The 15997-nt window shown below is 39.6% G+C and overlaps 1 protein-coding gene across 7 annotated transcripts in view; it reads left to right on the top strand.

Annotated features, from left to right (window-relative positions):
• The window catches only part of PREX2 (phosphatidylinositol-3,4,5-trisphosphate dependent Rac exchange factor 2), a 257393-nt gene that overhangs the window by 165233 nt on the left and 76163 nt on the right, over positions 1 to 15997 (top strand). For 3 of the 7 annotated variants that reach the window (XM_067553641.1, XM_067553642.1, XM_067553643.1), the window contains 3 exons: positions 9508 to 9549; positions 11912 to 12129; positions 14672 to 14774. In XM_067553641.1, coding sequence (XP_067409742.1) covers positions 9508 to 9549; positions 11912 to 12129; positions 14672 to 14774 — 363 coding nt within the window. Of the gene's footprint in view, positions 1 to 89; positions 673 to 9507; positions 9550 to 11911; positions 12130 to 14671; positions 14775 to 15997 lie in introns of those variants that run through there. The other 4 variants (XM_067553645.1, XM_067553648.1, XM_067553644.1 and 1 more) reach the window with 2 other exon arrangements.

Here is a 15997-nt window from a genome sequence, read left to right as displayed (position 1 = left end):
ATTGGAATAACGAAAGGGAGTTCTGAAACTTAGTTTTAGCTTTATGTTGTGATTGTAAATACAATGATGCATCCATCTTTTCTCTATAGCAGCTGCCATTGTGGCCTTGAGGGTCCTTTATACCTGCAGAACACCTGATCTGATGAGGAGAAAGAAGTGGACTGGAAGAATACGTTCATTGAGATACAGAAAGCTCCTGCTGCATTGGACTTGAACAGAGGGCCTGAAGTGTGAATATAGCAGACAGATTGGAGAAAGGAAGAGCAGGCAGAAGAGCCCAGGAGCTGGAAAGGCAGATTTACCAGGGGTTTCTCAGGCAGCAAATACAAATACTGCACACTCTTGTTAATTTACAGGTCCAAAAATCATATGCTTACCTTCCTTTATAGTCAATGAAGAACTCCATTTTAGCAGATCCCTACACCCCCACAACCTACTATGTGGTATCATGGGGCTGCAACCCTATCTCTACCACTCCACACCAGAGAACAATAAAGAAAGCCATAGCTTCACATACACTGACTTGTGAGAACCATGGATGGTGTATGTTTGGCTGAAATTGATTGAAATAGACAAATGTTTTCTAGCATTCTATTTTTAAGTTCTGGACCATTAATTTAGTTTATAAGTTACCCCTGTATTGTGTTTTAATACACAATAAATTTTTGTTTTGGGAAATTTCATCTTTATTGCTTTATAACATATGCAAAAGAATGCCTAGTACTACCGAAAGCACACAATTGTAATTGAATAGGACCACAGACTATAGGTTTCAGTGCAAAACAGATTGTAATAATAAATGCACAGTAAGCACTGCATAATTGATAGGTTCATTAAAAGAGAGAATTTGATATTTATAGATGTACACCAAGCCCTATACAATTCCTAACAACCCCCAAAGCCCCAGTAGAGCACTGTCCAGCACAGCACATTACTGTGACTGACAGCAAAAGTGCCATTTTAAGGCACTCCCTGAGCTGCATAGCTCTGTGTTGAGCTCGTGCAATGGCCCATGTGTCTGGCTGTTCAGTCAGCAGATGGCTGCTCCACCTCCAGTCTGGCAGCAACTTTTCCACCTTCGCCTCACAATTATTATGTAGGGCACAACAGGCAGCCATAACCATTGGGATAGTTTTCTCACTGAGATCTAATCTAATGAGTAAACACCACCAGCATCCTGTCAGTCTACTAAGAGCACTTTCAACTGTCATTCTGTACCTGCTGAGGCCGTCGTTGAATCTTTCGTTCACATTGTCCGTGTGGCCAGTATATGGTTTCATGAGCCAGGGAAGCAAAAGATAGGCTGGGTCCCCCAGGATCACTGTTGGCATTTCAACATCACCAATGGTAATCTGCTGGTCAGGAAAGAATTTCAGCAGCTTTCTGAACAATCCTGTGTTCTTAAAGATGTGAGTGTCATGCATATTCCACAACCAACCTACATTGATATCAGTGAAGTGAGTCTGGTGATCCACGAACAATTGTGTAACCATTGAAATATAGCTCTGTCTGTTGATGTACTCTATTGCAAGGTAGGCTGGTGTCAAAATAGGGATGTGTGTGCTGTCTGTCACCTCATCACAGTTTAAGAACTCCATAGCTGCAAATTCATCCACAATGTCCTGCACATTGCCTAGCATCACCATCTTGCATAGCAGGATACTATTAATGGCCCTAAACACTTGCATGGCAACCACTTCCCCTGTGGATTTTCCAACTTCAAAATTATTTCCCACAGACCAGTAGCAACCTGGCATTGCAAGCTTCCACAGTGTGACCACCACTTGCTTCTCAGCCATCAATGCAGCTCTTATTCTGGTGTCTCAGTACTAGCAGGCAGGAGTGAGCTTGGGACATAGATCCAGGAATGTGACTTTTCACATCTGAAAATTCTGCAGTCACTGTTTGTTGTCTCAGACCTGCATTACAATGCAATCCCACCTGTCAGGGCTTGTGTTTTTGGTCCAGAAATGACACTCCAGTGTCTGCAACTGCTTCAAGAATACCACCAACAATCTTGAATTGGTTTTCAGTGTGTCCCTTAGCAATCTGTCCTCAAAGAAATCATCATATCCTCTGTTGTGGTAGTTCCTGCGACTGTAAATACTGGAAGACCATTAGTCCTGTATTTGCAATATTCATGACAGTAGTGCAGAGCTGTGTAGGCTTCATGCTTCTGTCAGGGGGTGGGTAGCAAAAAGTGCCACGCGGGTATGTGGGATTTAAAAAACAGGTGTGAAAATTATGGGTTCGGTATGGCATTATGGGATGGAGAAAGTTGCATGATTGTAACTTGACCCCCTAGCTCCCAGAATCCTGCATGATTCATTTCTACCTCACAACATATTGTGAAAATCCTCCAAAAGGCATTGAATTGGAGGGTGGCTCATGGCACATCAGGATACCTACCCATGTTGCACTGCACTTTGCATCAACATGAGCACTTCTTGTGAGTATGCAAAGCTCCAATGCAAGCCACCAAATGTGCACGTGCAGGAGCAATATACTAACTGCAGCAGCTTTACACGAATGTAGCTTTCATCGACCAAAGTTTGTAACATAGACATGGCCTAATTCCTTTGCGCTCCTGTTTGGTAGCAGTGTTTGCAGTTAGCTTCCCAACAAGGCCATCTGGACAAGGCATCAGCATTACCATGCTTATGGCCAGGCTTATGTGTGATTGTGAAATCATAGCACTTCAGTTTCTCCAATGATCTGGCAAGCCTGTATCTATAGAGTCATTGCAGGGAAGCATGATCTGTCCTGACCATAAACTTCCTCCCATACAAATAATAATTAAAATATTCTATTGATTTAATGAGAGCTAGGAGTTCTGTTTAAGGTTGCAATAATTCATTTCAGGGGAGCTTAGACTTATGTTATAATAAGCCACCACCTCAATTCCCTTGTGTTCTGGTGTCAAAACTGCCCCAAACTGTAAGCATTAGCATCTGTGTCCAATATGAAAGAAGTTTTGAAACATGGATAGGCCACAACAAAATCAGTCACCAAAGCCTTTCAATCCTGAAAATGCTTTATCACACTCTGCTGACCATGGAAATGGTTTCCCTTTCTCATTCCAACCTATGGAGTGGTTTTGCAGTATTGGCAAACCCACAAATGAACCTTCTGTAATAGGAGCTACAGCCCTTTAAAACACTGCACATCTGAGTGTGTCTGGGGGAGATGATCAGCTCTGCACAGCCTCAGTTTTCTTTTTGTCAGTGGAAATTCCTTCCTCACTAATTATTTGCCCAGGATACATTCCCTCTTTTTGAAACAACTCACATTTCTTTGGGTTGTGTTTCAAAATGGCTGCCTTCAGTTTATCACAGACCATTTGTAAATGCTTTTAGTTCCTGTTCATATGTTTTTGCAGGCACCAGGATATCATCTAGGTATTATAGATAGGCTGAAAGGAGCATGCCATGTAACAATCTCTCCATTAGCCTCACAGATGTGGCTGGTGCATTGCACTAGACAAAAGCCATCACTTTAAATTGCCACAAGCCTCACCCTGTGAAAGCATTTCCCCTCGTCTTCCACTTGCTAGTAGTCACTTTTAAGACCTTGTGTAAAAAACTAGATTGCATCTGCTACAGCACAGAGAGTATCACCTATTGGAGTTAATAGATAAGAATCCTTTAAAGTGACGATTTAATTTTCTATAAATCCACACAGAATCTGGTGCTGCCATTCTTTTTCTTAACCATAACTATGGGTGAGGCCCAAGGACTGCCTAAAGGCTCAATAAGCCTTCCTGGTACATTTCCTCAGTGGTCTGTAGTGCCTATTCCCTTTTTGCTACTGGTAAGTGGTGAGATGGGTGTTTTAATTGGTTGGTTTCCTCCAGGCTCAATCTTGTCTTGGATCAGTGCAATAAAACCTGTATAGTTGTTGGATCAGGAGAACAACTACTGATTCCTAACCAGAAAGTCTTAGACTGTTCTGCTGTTCCCCATTTAAGCACTGTGCTGAAACAATCCCAATAGAAGCTCTCAGAGCTATCTTCACCCCTCCCCCTCTGTCTTCTTTATACCAGGTCCACTGGCTCACATTTCATAGTTGCTGTTTTCTTTTTTCCTATTTGCTGCTTGTCGGAAACATTCAGCAAATGAACAGGGATTAGTTCTTGTTGCCTCTCCCTCTCTCTCTCTTTCCTTGTTTGTTCTCAATTTGTGTGTGATCTCTACCCCAACCCCCCACCACATACCTACGCAACACAATACTCAGCCCAAAGCTCTTGGGCAGGTTCATACACACCATTGGTCTTAGGTGGGGGCTTATGCTTGCAGTTACGTTAATGAAGAATGGGGTCATACCTATCAATCTCAACCCATAACAAGGTTTCACTCAGCTCATAACCATGGCAATTTTCAAGACATAAAAACAAAAGAGCTGCCATGCTGTGTCAGACCATGGTCCATCTTGCCCATTAGCCTGTCTCCAACATTGCTTTTGAAGCTCTGGTATGAGCAAGCATTCAGAACATGTCAATTATTGCGTGATCTACCTGTCTTCCAAAGATTTAGTGTAGTCCCAAGTGTGGGGTTTTGTCTCTGACCACCAGTGGCCAATAGACACTGATGGATTGATCCTTCATAAACTAATCCAGTTATTTTTGGTCATACTTTTTGATACTTTTGGCCATCACAACATCCCATGACAATGAGTTCCACAAGTTTGTTGTGTGTTATGTGAAAAAGTACTTGCTCTTATTTGTATTAAATCTGCTGCCTGTTAATTTCATTGGGTAACCTCTGCATTTTCTATTGCATGAAAGAGTAAATAACACTTCTCTAGTCACTTTTTTTACACCATTTATGATTTTATAGATCTTTATAATATCCCCCATTTTATTGTCTCTTTTCTAAGCCATTCCATACCCTTGTTTATCTTTATTGCCCTTCTCTGAACCTTTTCCAGTTCCATTATATCCTCTTTGAGATGGGGTGATCAGAACTGGATGCAGTATTGAAGGTGTGGGCGCACCAAGGATTTATATAATGGATTATGATATTTTCTGTCTTACTTTCTATCAGTTTCCTAATAGCTTCTTTTTGACTGCTGCTGCACATTGAACAGAAGTTTTCAGAGAACTATCCATGGTGACTTCAAGACCTTTTTCTTGGGTGGTGTTGCGGGATGCTTCCAACCTATTCCACTATGGGGCGGATTGGGAAGTGTGATAGCCCTGTGGCTAGAGATTGCCTGACTGTCCTTGACCTCAAGCTGGTCAGTCAGTATAGCTGTCTTGGGGATCAGGGCTGCATGGTCAGATGGCCAGAGTCGGGGGGTTGCCATCAGGGGAGTGATGGCTAGGGTAGGGGAACTTAGACCTGCCCTACACTACCGGGTCCCAGTCTAAGGTCCTGGCGGTAACAAGGATGCTCACCACTGAATCGGGGGAATCCACCCACAGCATTCTGACTCTACCCAGGAGTCACAACTGTTTCCCCCTTTCCTGGGCTTCTTCCTACCCTGTCTCCTGACGTGGTGGTCCACAGGTCATCGGGGCTTCCAGGTTCATCCATGACTCTGACTCTGGTCAGGGGTCTGGACCCACCGGGGATCCAGCGGTTGTCTCTGACAAGGGCCGTAGCAGTTCCTGGGCTGGAGCCTCCAGTGATCATTCTACCTCCTCTGTGGTTAGCCTAGAATGATCTGGGCTGCTCCCTTTTATACTGAGGCAGCAGTTGGAGCATGCCCATCACAGTCTGGGTGGGGGGACTGTGTGTGGTTAACCCTTCTGGGGCCAGTGCAAAGTATGTCCACCCTATCACAGGTGGTGATAGCTAATATAGAAACCATCATTGCATAAGTATAGTTGAGATTATTTTTTTCAAATTTACATTACTTTGCACTTATCAATATTGAATTTCATCTGTAATTTTGTTGCCAATCACCCAGTTTTGTGAGATCTCTTGTAACTCTTAGTAGTCTGCTTTGGACTTAATTATCTTTAATAATTTTGTATCATCTGCAAACTTTGCCACTACACTATTTATCTCCCTTTACAGGTCATTAATGAATTTGTTGAACAGCACAGGTCCCAGTGCAGATTCTTGGGAGAGCGTGCTGTTCACTGCTCTTCATTGTGAAAACTGACCATTTGTTCCTACCGTTTGTTTCCAGTCTTTCAACCAGATACAGATCCATCATGGACCCTTCCCCTTATCCCATAGCTACTTAAGATCCCTCACCAAATGCTTTTAAGGAAACTATGAAAGGCTTTCTGAAAGTCCAAGCACACTATATCAATTGGATCATCCTTCTCTAATGCTTGTTGATTCCCCGAAAGAATTATAATGGATTGGTGAGGCATGACTTCCCTTTACAAAACCATGTTGACTCTTCCCCAAACAAAATCATGTTTACCTATGTGTCTGATAATTCTGTTCTGTACTAAGAGAGTTGAACAATAGCAGAAAAGCTGGGTAAATCAAAAACTCAAGTTTTAAGGAGAGCAAACTTGAAAGCAATTTGTATAATAGCCTGTAATGATTTGAGGAGAAACCACTATGGTATTATTTTGTGCCTCACACCATGTAGCAAGGTAGGCTGAAAATATCTAACTGACTAAGAAGACTTCCACAGAAACCATTTGGGGTTCTCTTCCAATCCAAAGTAAATAATTTGCTATACAAATAAACTGAAAAGTTTTTCTTGCCTAAAGAAACATTTTGAAGCAGAGAGGATTATGATAAAGAGGATAAGGGAAAGTTGCTGCAGCCTATAATTTTGTCATAATCAGGAGATCATTATTTATAGATACTTACTTATAGATCTTTTCAGAGATCCAAAAAATCCCATCTGTAATGAGTTGCAAGAAATAGCCTCAACACAGCTACATACTTCAGATTATAAAATAAAATAAAATTTTCCACATACCATAGCTTTAGTCACTAAGCCAAAACTTCTAGATCCCAATATACTCATCTTTAATGTGCCCTTAAAGTTTCTTTATACATCTGAAAACCAAGGCTGCTGAGAATGAGTTGTAGGCACGTTTTCAAAAGTAGCTACTAATTCTGAGTGCCTGAGTTATTGTGTGCTTAACCTGAGATACCATGGGCCTGATTTTCAGATACGCTGAACACTTACAACTTGCTTTGAAGTGGGTGCTCCGCACTTCTAGAAATCAGGCCTAGATCTTATATGTTGAGCCCCCCCCAATCAGCAGTCACTTTGAAAATTTTGACTTTTAATGTGTTTGCACGAAAGCCAGATTCTTGTATATCAGCTACTTCACCTATGACAAAACGTTTATACATTCATTGAAATTGTCTTAAAAGCAGTGAATGGCAAGACCGTGCCAAAGACAACTCCAACTGCATATTGGTTCTAATAATCTATCCAGTGAATATAACAGAGGAGTGAGACTTGAGGGACCTGGATTCAGTTGCCAGTTTGGCTGCCTCTGCATTTTTCAATTATATGATCTCAAGGGCACCATCCTTAGTCAGCTCACAGGGCAGAGTGTTGAAGGAACAAGGTGTTTAAGGCACCAGGATAAGACCCACAAGAGCTGGGTTCTATTCCTGGCTTTGTCACAGACTTCCCATAGGATGTTGGGCAAGACTGTCACAAGTCATACACAAAAAGAGGCTGTAGTAATTCTGGCATTTCCTATCTTTCAAGTGCTTGACTTTGCAATCCTAGCATTCTCTTCATGTAATTTGTTTGTATGTAGTTTAAAGATATGTTACAAGGTACAGCCACTGTACCAAAATCTTACTAATCGTTACTTCAGGAAGGCACACAAATCATATAAAATATAATTAATGTTCATGCTTTTTACTGTCAGGGATCAGTATTTCCATTGTATCACCAAGTTCAGATAAGCAATAATATTAAGTGTTTTCTTTTACACATTGCTTTTGAACTTTGCATTTATTTATCACATATTGGTGGATTTAAAAACAATAGTTATACACCAATCTCTCCCACCTAATTTTAGAGGACATCATTTTGATTGCAAAGTCAAACACTCAAAAGTTAAGAAATCCATAAGGTTGCCTGTGCACCTTTAATTCAGCCCATTGTGTGTATTCAACATGATACAGTCTTTATTTACATGATCATATACTATTTTTTCCACTGGATCTTTAGTAAAGCTCCTAATGTCATTTGTGAAATTTCCTAGGTTTTTAAAAAAACAAACTAAAAACCTACCAAGGTATTGTAACATTTGGCATCCTACTGACACCCGCATGGTGTAAGTTGCTCTATTGGGATGGTGTGTGTGCAGTTTGATCAGTGCTATGTGCTGTGTGAAGGTCAACATGCTTATTGAGGGTGGAATCTTCAGAGATTTTAGCTGTTAAATTCTAGCAAGTCTTTAAGTATCGGAAAACTCATTTTTTCCAAAGGCTTATAACTTGGCACAATTTGGGCAGATTTTCACAGGAATGGCAAAAGGCACCTCCCTGACATGAAGACAATTCCTCCCCCATCCCACCAACATCACACTGTATTTCAAGTCCCTGCTTCAAAGCATAGGGGTGCTAGAGCTTTCCAAAGCAAAGATTGATGGCATTTTTTTAACATTGAAAAACAATGTATTTCCCTCTTGCCTTATTCTCAGAACTGGTGAGTCATTTTGGCTAAAATTTTCCAAAAACATTCATCCTGAACATTTCAGCATGGAAATTTTCAGTCCTTAATGGTTAAAGTCTGGCAAAGCTATAAGCAACTGAAAGCAAGGTCTTATACTGGGAAGTGTTGGGCAGACTTAATAATAGGCAATACTACCAGCCCTACCTAAAATAAATAGGAATTTCACTTCCAAATGGTGCAAATGCAAAGGTTAGCACAATTTTTGGGCATAAATTACTCAATATACTTTTGACTTTACTTGACTATAATTATTATTGTTTACTAAAAGCACGACATGGTTTAAACTGTTATGAAAAGTTTAAAAGTTTACTGACTGTGTTGCCTTGCTTCAGGTTATAAAAATATTTAACTCGTACTCAATGTTTGTACAGCAAAACAAAAGCCAAAATCACTAAAACGGAGATTGCAATGGAATAAAAATGTTCCAGAGATAGATGTTTCATAATGTGTTGATCTATAGCATGTGAAAACTGATCTTGAGATTTATGAATGAAATGGGAAAAATAATTAAAATGGGTCTGGTCTTCTATGAGCAGACCTGAAATAAGCTGGAATTTCTTGTGCAAAAGGTTTGGGGTGTTAAGCGAATAGTGATATGCGCTATGATCCTGCTGCTGCCTTTTCATGGGTGGACACGTGCCTCTGTGCTGTGCAGGTGTGTAGGATCCTGGTGTCTGGGGTTCTACATAGGCTCAGTAGTCCACCTAGATGGTTCTCTTTGCAGATTTGAGGTCTTAGAATATGACTAATTTTCCCATTGAGTACGATGTAAAATTAAGTTAACTGTCATGGAAAATGGATCTGATTACTATTTCTCATTGCTGTAAAACCAGAATCTGCATACACAGATTTTTCACTGTCCTAAACCTTTTTTTTTTTTTCTTCTAGAGGTGAAGACAAGGATACTTTTGGCTCTCCTTGAATATACAGGTAATTTTAATGGGCTAGTCTCAGTCTGAGCTTTGGTGTTTTGTTTCCTTTTTGAAACACTAGAATGTCTCCTCACAGATGCTCTAGTTTTGTGGTAGGAACCCAGGAAAGGAGAAAGGGAGGAAAAGAGGAAGTGAATATTCCAAATTTACTGACCACAACTTGGAATGTGAAGTTTTTACCCTTACTGTGTACACTAAGGGTTCCTGAAGGCAATGGCAATTTTAAATGAAAGCTCTAGTAAATGAGAGGCAATAAATATGCAGTTTGTATGTTTCGTATGCAAAATACCACCCCTCAGTTATTTCAGGTGAAGTGGCTGCCAAATCACTGAGGTGGTATACAATATTTCTGGTATCTTCTCTCCTCCACTTTTCTATACCCATCTTCATTTTTCATCATTTCCTTTCTTCCTTTCCTTATCTTCCCTCTCTATCTCCAGTTTATCCTGGCCCTACTTTTCTTGTTATTCTCATCTTTCCTCCCCATCCCAGTTCCCCCCCCCCTTTTTTTTTTTAAACCTAATTCTTCAGAATAGGATGGATTTTAAATAAATTACCATGCTGCTTTTTGGAAATGACCTGCATTTTCCATGCACTGCTTTGCCACAATTTCATGCGTTTGCATATTTCATCTTGTTAATAATGTATTTACAAAATAATGAGTAAGGGCATTCAATATTTAGGAGATAATGCTCATGGCAGAAGAGTGTACAAGGCAATCTATAGCTTGTGCAGGTGGTTAAATGCTAAGTGAAGCAGAAGCATTTGACTATAAAAGCCAATTATTGTCATGATACTCCAACACCATGCAAATGTATTCCTGTTGTACAGTTCAGACAAACCGCAGCATTAAATAAAAGAAAAGTAATGCTCCTATATTTTAGTGCTAATGATTTCCTTTGTTTGTTTGGGCTTATAATTATTGTTCAAAATTTGTAAATGGAGTGGTCAGAGCAGAGGAGGAGTGACATAACTGGACATCCAAAGAGCTTGATTTTTAAAAATGGCCTCCTGTTTTGCAGATGCAATTAACTGAACACAAATAATAGCATATAGACATCCAGCTACAAGACTGCATATGCAAATCAGATGTCTACATGCCAGAATTTGTGCCCACAAATTAATGGAGGGTGCAAACTGGAGTCCTTTTATTAACCCATGCCCATAATGTCTGTAAGTAATTCAGTACCATTTGTGGGAAGAGAACATTTGCTTTTTCCGGTCTATGACTGGCTGAAATCCTCCTTTGGTAATATTCTGTGGCAATCTTTAAAAAACAAATAAGCTCCAAAGCGGCCAAGGAGCTTCCTGAAAGAAAGAAATATTTAGTTTTACTTTCTCATCATGCTGAAAAAATAAAAGTTTAATTTTCCTCTGGAGTGGTATCTCCACTCTGTAATGGCAAGAGGGCTGGTAGCAGGATGTTGGACATGGGTGGGATTTCCTAAAGGCTCTCTAACCAATCAGGTTTATTGGGGATTAGTGAGGGGCCAGATTTTCCTCTCTAACCAATTAGAGCTTGGGGAGGAAGGCAGGTGCTGCCATGTGGAGCAGGGTCTCCATTTTCAGTGCTGATTCTGGTTTGGCCCCACATCCAGTTGTGACAGGCAGAAAGCAGAAAAATAGAGGAGAGGAGACATTAAAGACTTGAAATATATTTGCAGTTCAGTGATATCACTATGAGTTTGGTAAGAATTAAAGATAGAATGATGCTGAGCAAAAGGGAATCAGGTGGAGGGTTGGCAAATGACCCTTATAGGAGTCTGTAGAGAAATGACCTATGAGCAGAAGAGAAATTGCCACCAGACAAGAAGGGAGTGAGAGAGAGAGAGAGAGAGAGATTAATGTTTTCTAGGTAAAATAAGGGCAGAATCATGAATCTAGAAAGAGCCAGAGATGTGTACAACACTTGTGTATTGGAAAGGAAGTTACATGTGGGTATTTCATGAAGACTTTAATGCCATTTTATTAAGCTATTCATTACTCTACTGAATTTATTACTCAGATTCCAAAGCTTGAAATATGAGCTACCCACAGTGATACTACTGACTCAGAAAGCATAGTTTGATGTCTAAATTGGGACATTTTAAAGACTAGTTAATGAATTGTGAGTTTTAAACAAGTTTGTATGTAAAACATATTTAACTATTTTCACAAAATTCCTTCAATTTGTTTTGAATTTTTTCAAATATGGGGTCAAGTTTAATTAGTATTAAGGTTTTATGTGATGTGAGACTTTATTTTTCCAGAAAACAAAAGCTCTTTTGCTTCAAACAAAACAAAAACTTTCTGCAGTTACTTTGCTGTTAATTTATTCTGCCATTTTTCTTGCTTTTCCTTTTTTGATCTCTTCTTCACAGATAGTGAGATACAGCTCAGACGAGACATGGTCTTCTGCCAAAGTCTAGTGGCCACAGTCTGTGCTTTTTCAGAGCAACTAATGGCTGCCTTAAATCAGATGTTTGGCAACAGTAAAGAGTATGAAATGGAGACTCGAGAGGCCAGCAGGAGGTGGTTGGAACAGATAGCTAATGCAGGTGTCCTCCTTCATTTCCAGTCATTGCTGTCACCGAATCTGGTAAGAATCTCATTGCAATAACCACACGAATCAGTGTAACAGTGCTGAGTAAGGGCAGCACGAAGCAAGGTACATACAGTGTCCTGCATCCTTTGTATTTAGCTCATGTATTTTATTAGCTGCTATTCAGGAAACGTGCGGTGCAGATAATTACTGATATGGGTAATTAATAATGTTACTCACAAACATAATGTTATGTTTCTACTTCATGTTACAAGATACTGTGTAGGTGTATGAGTTACACATAATAGTAGTGATTATAAAATCCATTTTGCTACTAGATATCATACAGCTATTACAGTTATTTCCCCTTTTAAGAATAAGTATATATGAGGTGATCACTATAGCTTCAGTTGCTGTAATTAGCAATATAAGGAAAATAAAATACTCATAGCCTACTTTTAACAGAAAATCCCCACTTTCCTGGTAACTGAACTCTAAGGGCTAAATCATCAGTCTTGTTTTGGCTGCTTTGCCTCCGTGGTGGCACAAACCAACTGACAGCCAGTAGGAATTCAGCAGGGAATCCACAGGGGGTGTGTTGTTGCTCCTTTGCCACCCTTCCTACTGCAGCCCTTGACAAAAGGGTCATGGCAGAGAAAAAAGGTCCATGGCCATAGCATCTTCTCTTTCCATAATCCCTGGCTGCCTGAATGGCTCCCTGAGGCTATTTTAACTTACTTCTCAGACTACACTGTTACCTGGTGGCCTAATGGTCACGGAGCTGTAAAGCTGTTTTTATAACATCCGCTATGGTCATTCCACACCTGAGCTGCTAGATGCCTAATGGCTGGCCCTGGGGGTTGGGCCCAGTCAGTTTCTGATTTATTGTTGTGAAACCTTGAGACCCTTCACTATAGTGTCCTCTGTATTTGCAGTTGTGTTTTACCACTTTCTTAGCTGTTAGAATTCTATCACAAAATAACTGTTACCACAGGCGCACCATAACTTCTGGTTTTTTGCTTCAGGACTCAAGAGATTGTTCCTTTGTAATTAAAATCCCACATTATTTAAATGTTATTTTCATGTACTTATATACTGGTAATAATAATCAGGATGAATTGTTCCATCCAATTATGTAATTTTAAATGAAAATTAACATTACTCAGTTTTGTACAATTTTTTTTTTTGCACAAAAGAGTTCCAAGTTAGTTCAGTAATAACACTCATCGCTTCAAGGGAAAGTCTTTTAAGAACAGTTTTTTTCAGTACTTTCTAACCAAGCATTCTGGATGCAGATGATCCATGTTACTTTAAACAAGGACTTTTGAAGGCAGTTATACTCATTACATCTGGATTTCAATAAAGAATGAGCAATTTTGTAAAGATTTCCCATGTGGTTGAATGGTATTCAAATTGCTCTGGTGATAAAATTGCCCTCTCTCCAGGGGGTTAATAAATCAAACCAATAGGTAAAATGTTGCAGGCGGAATCCCTTCTTTATAAATACATGGGAAATACTATTTAAGTTCATAGAACTGGGGAAATTGTTTTTTCTCCCTGTTTAAATCAGTAACATTCAGCTTGTTCTAATTTTATTACTGTCTGTTTTGTGCATTTATTTACTGTTTCAGTGCTTGGAGAAAGAACTACATATATATCAGGTTTACACTTGTCTGCTTGGTAGCTTAATATAGAAGGGAAGATAATATGAAAAAATACAATTATTTTAACTGAGTATTGATTTCTGCTGTGACTGTTCTAAGTATTTACTTCCAGGCTAACTATATTTGTTGCTAAATACTTCCCTTATTATCAGACGTCCAGTCAAATGTCTTGAAAGGTTTATAATTTACTTCTTGAAGTTATGAGGTATGAGACTAGATTTTCAAAGGGTAAGATTTTCAATTATTTTGGTGTGAGGGTTAACAAAATCTGAGCTTGCAAAAATGAAATACAGGTGCCAATCAAAACATTGGCACATATAGCTATTTGATTTGCATCCACAATCGGTTAGGTAGAGGTGAAAACTACTCCCCCATTTTCACCCACATATGAGCTGCCAGTTCAGCCATTGACACAAAAAGTTCCCCTTAAACACATGAGCTGGGCCTTTTGAAAATCTAACTTGCTGTCTATAAATGATGTGCTTATGTTCAGGTGTTTTTTTTCCAAATGTGTTTATAAATAAAGTTTTAACTTTGTGTAAGATCCTAGAAGAATTTTGAAAATTTAGGCTTAGTTTCCTGTACACTGTAAGATTACCCATTTACATACACAACAATTAAAAATGCAGTTTGATTAAAAGGTAGTTGTAAATTAACTTGCCGTGTGTGCAAAATATTTTAATAATTTCAGTTCTAATTTAAATTGTAATAATCTTTTTTTTACTGGTAGAAGAGGGAGTAGAAACCCAATAGAAACAAATCTGTCATCAGTTATTCATGAAAGTTAAATAGATATATTAGTGCTTCAGTAATGCATGATGTAATTTTCTGCAGTTATTTTCGATGCTCGTGTTCCGTATGATTTCCAGTACGGAAACTCCATACTAAAACCACATAATCTTTATTTGAGAAGAGATTTTGTTATCCTTTTACAGACTGATGAACAAGCCATGCTAGAAGATACGTTGGTTGCCTTGTTTGATCTGGAAAAAGTTACCTTTTATTTTAGACAATCAGAACCAGAACCACTAGTTGCAAGTGAGTAAAGTATATTTATGAGATTTATTGTTCTGTAAACAAACAGTGGCATGTTAGATATATTTAAAGTAATGAAATGTTTTTCTCTTCTGGAACATCTCAGCTGATGGGCAGATGTGATCATTTGGAAATGATATGGGCCAGGAGGTTGGGAGTGGAATAACAGAGCCTTTCCTCACTAGTTCTCCTGATATCCAGCTGAGATCAGTCATGATGAAAACTCATTATTATCAGACAGTGGTTCAGGAGCCTCAGTAAAAGATTGGTGGTCTCAGTGAAGGTAAAAGTGGATAAATGGCCATGCCAGAAAAAATGCTCAGAAGAGCCAGTTCTTAATGAGAAGCAGTGTGTAAAACAAGTATGAAGATTTTTATAGAAAGTTGTTCTAAAGTTATGAAAGGACAAAAGAACATTAGAACTTTGTTCACATCTACATCACCAGTGACATGCAAAGGGATAACTTACATATCTCAGTAGCCATGAGAAGCCTGGTGCTAAAAGACAGGATTCACTCCTGAGTGGGAAGAGGCAGATGGTATTTCCTCCAGGGTTCTGTCAGTCAGAGACAGCTTTAAATTGTGCAAGAAGTGTCCTTGGAGCTCTCTGGTGCAGGCTGCTGAGATGTGCTGAATCAGAGCATCCCCCTTGCCCAGTGCATCTTGGGGATACACTGGCTGCCTGCAGACTCTTGGTGGAGGAAAGGTTGCAGCCTTTTTCTGCCTCTGCACCCCCATCCTGATGCTTAGACTCTGTGGTAAATTAGTTACAGTGAATGAAATCACACTTTTCCAAAGTCTCATAACTCAGTAGAGGGAAAAGCATGTCTGATTAACTTCAAGCTTTCCAAACAAATACTGCCCTGGGGGTAGAGATCACACAAGATAACTTTTGCAGTAAAGACAAAGCCATTAGTGAGAGAGGGTGTCAGCACTCCCAGAATTCAAGTACCACCCTACAGACATGGAGTGTTTCCAGGGTTCACATCTACAGAGCTGGAGGTGAGTTAGGGTTTGGCCAATATACTACTTTTGCTGTGTCAGGGTGAACAACTCTGGAGGAGACCTATAGCCCTGCTTCAGCCACTCCCAGTGGTGTTTTTAAGAAGAGGTCCCATTAAGCCAGACAATAATCCAAGCCAGAGTGCAGGGTCAGCTCTGGGTGAAATTCCTAATTGGGAGCTGATTAGTTGCCTGTGTTGTTGAATGCTCATATTATCTCATTCT

Source organism: Emydura macquarii, unplaced genomic scaffold, assembly GCF_026122565.2.
Source record: "Emydura macquarii macquarii isolate MOO-44397 ecotype Brisbane River unplaced genomic scaffold, CSIRO-AGI_Emac_v2 contig_1477, whole genome shotgun sequence".
In the NCBI taxonomy this organism is placed as follows: Eukaryota; Metazoa; Chordata; order Testudines; family Chelidae; genus Emydura; species Emydura macquarii.
The sequence above is the reverse complement of the archived record's forward strand: the minus strand, read 5'-3'. Positions and strand labels throughout refer to the sequence as shown.